Below are 3,498 nucleotides of genomic sequence, written 5' to 3' on the forward strand. Positions count from 1 at the left end.
CTAACTCTTTTTGTGTTATACCTGTTATATACCAATAATTTAAATAAATAAATTAAAAAAATAAATTTTAAATAAATAAATAAATAAATAAATTTATCCTCACTCTTATAATAATTTTCAAGGGCTGTCACAAAGTTTAGTTTTTCGTCAACTGGCAATATTTTATATATTTTAAATAAATTTGCAAATTCGTCTTTATATTTTTTCTTGGTGCTTTTATTTACCAAGAATTTTAAAATTTGCCAAAACTTTGTACTAAAGGTTATATTATGATAAATGTATACACAATCGTTTATTTACAAAGAGCAACCCCTAGAGTTTCTTGTTCATTCTTGTCAGGGGAATCTTAGGGGAGCCTTACGAATGAGCGGCGGAGTTTAATCAATATGGTGATTTCATGTGTCATTTGCGTGACTGACTAAGTAAGACTAGCGAATACTATTTTCATTTGAATTTCTCAGAACGAACGGCATCTTTATATGTTTAAGGTACTCCAAAAAATGGAGTTTTTCAGTGTGATGGACAATTTTATATTTCTTGACAAAATAGTCCATTTCAACTTGGTCCGTCAATAATGAATCTGAGCTAATATGCGGGATTTATGTGATGTAAGTAGTATTTTTTATATAGAAGAAAAAGGTATTTCTTCAAATTTCGTCAATCAAGCTTAAAATGCACGGAAGAGGCCATCAGCTAGTTTATAATAAAAGGGCTGTAGTTAACGTTGTAGTCATTTGAGGAAAGTCTAATAAAAAAAGTTATTAAAATCGCTAACAATTCTTACGAGTTGTTTCGCATCACGATCATGATTTCGCATCACGTAAATATTGCGTCCTGATGAGCCATGTTTATACGTTTAATGATAATTATTTCCAGTTACTCTGACGCTTGTGAATGCTTGTGAAATGTTGCCTCAATATATCTCCGCCAAACAGTTCGTTTTGAAACACTCATAATTTCTGCCAAAGAAATCAACGGGATAATGGGTTTATCAACTAGGTGCGACTCTAATCGTGTGATATAGTCGTGCATTTATCGCGAAGGTACGCCTGGGGCCCCACCACAACCTCTTAAAACAGTATTACTTTAACCTTACATTGACTTTTCGTACCATGACGAGCTTAAAGTAAGCTTATTATAATGTTAAAAGAATGATGTTTTATTGGCAGCTTTGTGATTATTCATTCACTCAGTTCGTACTATGACGCGACGTTAATCTTAAAATAGTTACACGGATGCCTAAATATTGTCTAAATATTGATTTGTACTTAATGATAAAAAATTAAGTTGAACATATTTATTTACGTATATCTCTTCAATATTTGGTTTATTTTCTATTTAATAGCACACAGGAAAAAATTTCTCGTTAAATAAAAATACGCGATGTTTATTTCCTAAAATTAAGACGGCGATATCTATATGCTCCTTGGCGACACTTACTGCTGATACTAGACTATGATTCCGAATTGACAACGTGACAATCAAGACTCAATTTATTTATTTTTTTCATGAATAATTGAAAACACCGTAATTTTAATAGATTTCATTGCGTGGTATTTGGACCTATCGAGGGCTTTGTGAGACCAGTTTGCAGCGTGAAGTAACAGACTTGTTTAGGTATTGCTACAATAACCAAAGCAACTTAGTGCTATCTCGGACTGTTATGGATTGGAATGCGGGGTGAGGCAGGAGCGGGGGCTGAGCTCGCCCAAGCTTGTCAATCTATATATGAATAGACTCGCTGACGAGCTGAGCAGCTCTATGGTCGGATGTCATATTGACGGAGTCTGTGTTAATAATATAAGTTACGCTGACGACATGGTGCTGCTCAGCCCATCGATTAGAGCACTTATGTCTTTGTTGCAAATTTGTGAGTCATACGCTCATACGCCCATGGACTCAGGTACAATGTTTTGAAGAGCGAGCTGATGGTTTTTAAGGCAGGTACTAAATGTTACAATATTATGCCTAATGTAACACTTTGCGGTGCTCCTTTGAAAGTAGTTTCGAGGTTTAAGTACTTGGGTCACTGGATCACGGATGACCTTTCTGACAACGTCGACATCGAGAGGGAGCGTAGGTCGTTGGTTGTAATATGTCGGCCCGCAGGTTTCGCGCTGCACAAGACAAATAAAGATTACACTTTTTAAAGCTTATTGTCAATCTTTTTATACCTGCAGTCTGTGGGTCATCTATACGCGAAGGACATACAACGGCCTGCGCGTACAATACAACAATGCGTTCCGGGTGTTGCTGGGGCTGCCGCGCTACTGCAGCGCCTCGGGTATGTTCGCGGAAGCGGGGAACCACGGACGGGTTTGTAGCCATCATGCGCAAGAGGTGCGCCACGACTCGTCGATGTTCGCTCATTGGATGCGACTGCATACCGCCGTTGCATAGTATTCTTAGTTCTTATTGATTTTATGTTGCTGTGTATGTATTGTGTAACTAACCCTTAGGCTTAAGCATTTTCTAATCTTACTAACAATCCATTGACCTGGGGGTCTACTCTCGATCTCCGTCCGACATCCGTCCGAAACAATTACTGCCAAATAAGCAATACTTGACCAAATGAAAAGACGCGTGATGCGAATGAAGCTTCATACTGGATACTTGTCTTTTAATTTTGTCGAATATTACTTATTTGACAGTAATTGTTTCGGACGGATGTCGGATGGAGATCGAGAGTAGCTCCCCTGGTTCCGAAATAAATGATTATTATTATTATATACTTTTGTTTTTTTTGCAGTTAAAATTCTCAGAATGTAAATAATATTAAGTACATTAGCATTATACTACGATAGGACAATTCGGAACATAAAAAAACAAAGAGGTGGCAATATACAGTTCATATAGCGTTATTTCTTTGCTATTTTTTTCGCAGCGCACACAACCGCTTTAACGGTGTAATGGGCGCTTGATGAGGAGGTTTCGGGTTCGATCTCGATTTAGGCCAATTATTTAGGAAATTAACATTTCTAAGTCAGTATGGCAACCATATCGAAAAATGACTAAAATAATTTTGACCGCAAATTATTATTAAACACCCACAGAGCAATTTTTTTCTATCGCCTACGAACGCTTATATGGCGGCAATGTTTGAAAATGGCGAAAAACCGATATCGAAAAAACAAATTTTTGTCTTTGTTTGTGTTTTATCCCTGTTGTTCTATCTTTTTATTTTTTAACTTGCTCTGATTCGGCTGATAATTGGCATGTGGAGGCTTCTAGAAGTGCCGGATAATAATTGTGCTCAAAATAAGTTTTTCGCCATTTTAAAATATGGCTGCCATACAAGCGTTTTTTGGAGGCAGAAGAAAATTTGGTTTGATCGCCTTGAAAATTGGCATGTGGGAGTCTCTATGAGTGCTTAATAATAATTTATGATCAACATTACTTTTTCGCCATTATTCAACTGAAAATCGGCATGTGGGGTCTCTGTAGGTGTTTGATAATAATTTGTGGTCAAAATTTATTTTTGGCCATTTTTCACTTTGG

General features: G+C 36.6%; 1 protein-coding gene across 1 annotated transcript; it reads left to right on the forward strand.

Moving 5' to 3' along the window:
* The first annotated feature begins 1,728 nt into the window (after window positions 1–1,728).
* Window positions 1,729–2,400, forward strand: LOC113227690. The gene is made up of 3 exons (XM_026460661.1): window positions 1,729–1,903; window positions 1,945–2,083; window positions 2,181–2,400. Exons 1-3 carry the CDS (start codon window positions 1,729–1,731, stop codon window positions 2,398–2,400), a joined length of 534 nt encoding a protein of 177 aa, XP_026316446.1.
* Window positions 2,401–3,498: the final 1,098 nt, after the last annotated feature.

Source organism: Hyposmocoma kahamanoa, unplaced genomic scaffold (genome assembly GCF_003589595.1).
Source record: "Hyposmocoma kahamanoa isolate Upper Pololo Valley unplaced genomic scaffold, ASM358959v1 213, whole genome shotgun sequence".
Classification (NCBI taxonomy): domain Eukaryota; kingdom Metazoa; phylum Arthropoda; class Insecta; order Lepidoptera; family Cosmopterigidae; genus Hyposmocoma; species Hyposmocoma kahamanoa.

Bases quoted from the DNA above. Each gene is read 5' to 3' on its own strand.
- LOC113227690 (XM_026460661.1), top strand. From the start codon at position 1,729: ATGAATAGACTCGCTGACGAGCTGAGCAGCTCTATGGTCGGATGTCAT. The intron at 1,904-1,944 runs GTACAATGTTTT...TTTTTAAGGCAG, and splicing joins TCATACGCCCATGGACTCAG to GTACTAAATGTTACAATATT. The intron at 2,084-2,180 runs GTTGGTTGTAAT...TTATACCTGCAG, and splicing joins ATCGAGAGGGAGCGTAGGTC to TCTGTGGGTCATCTATACGC.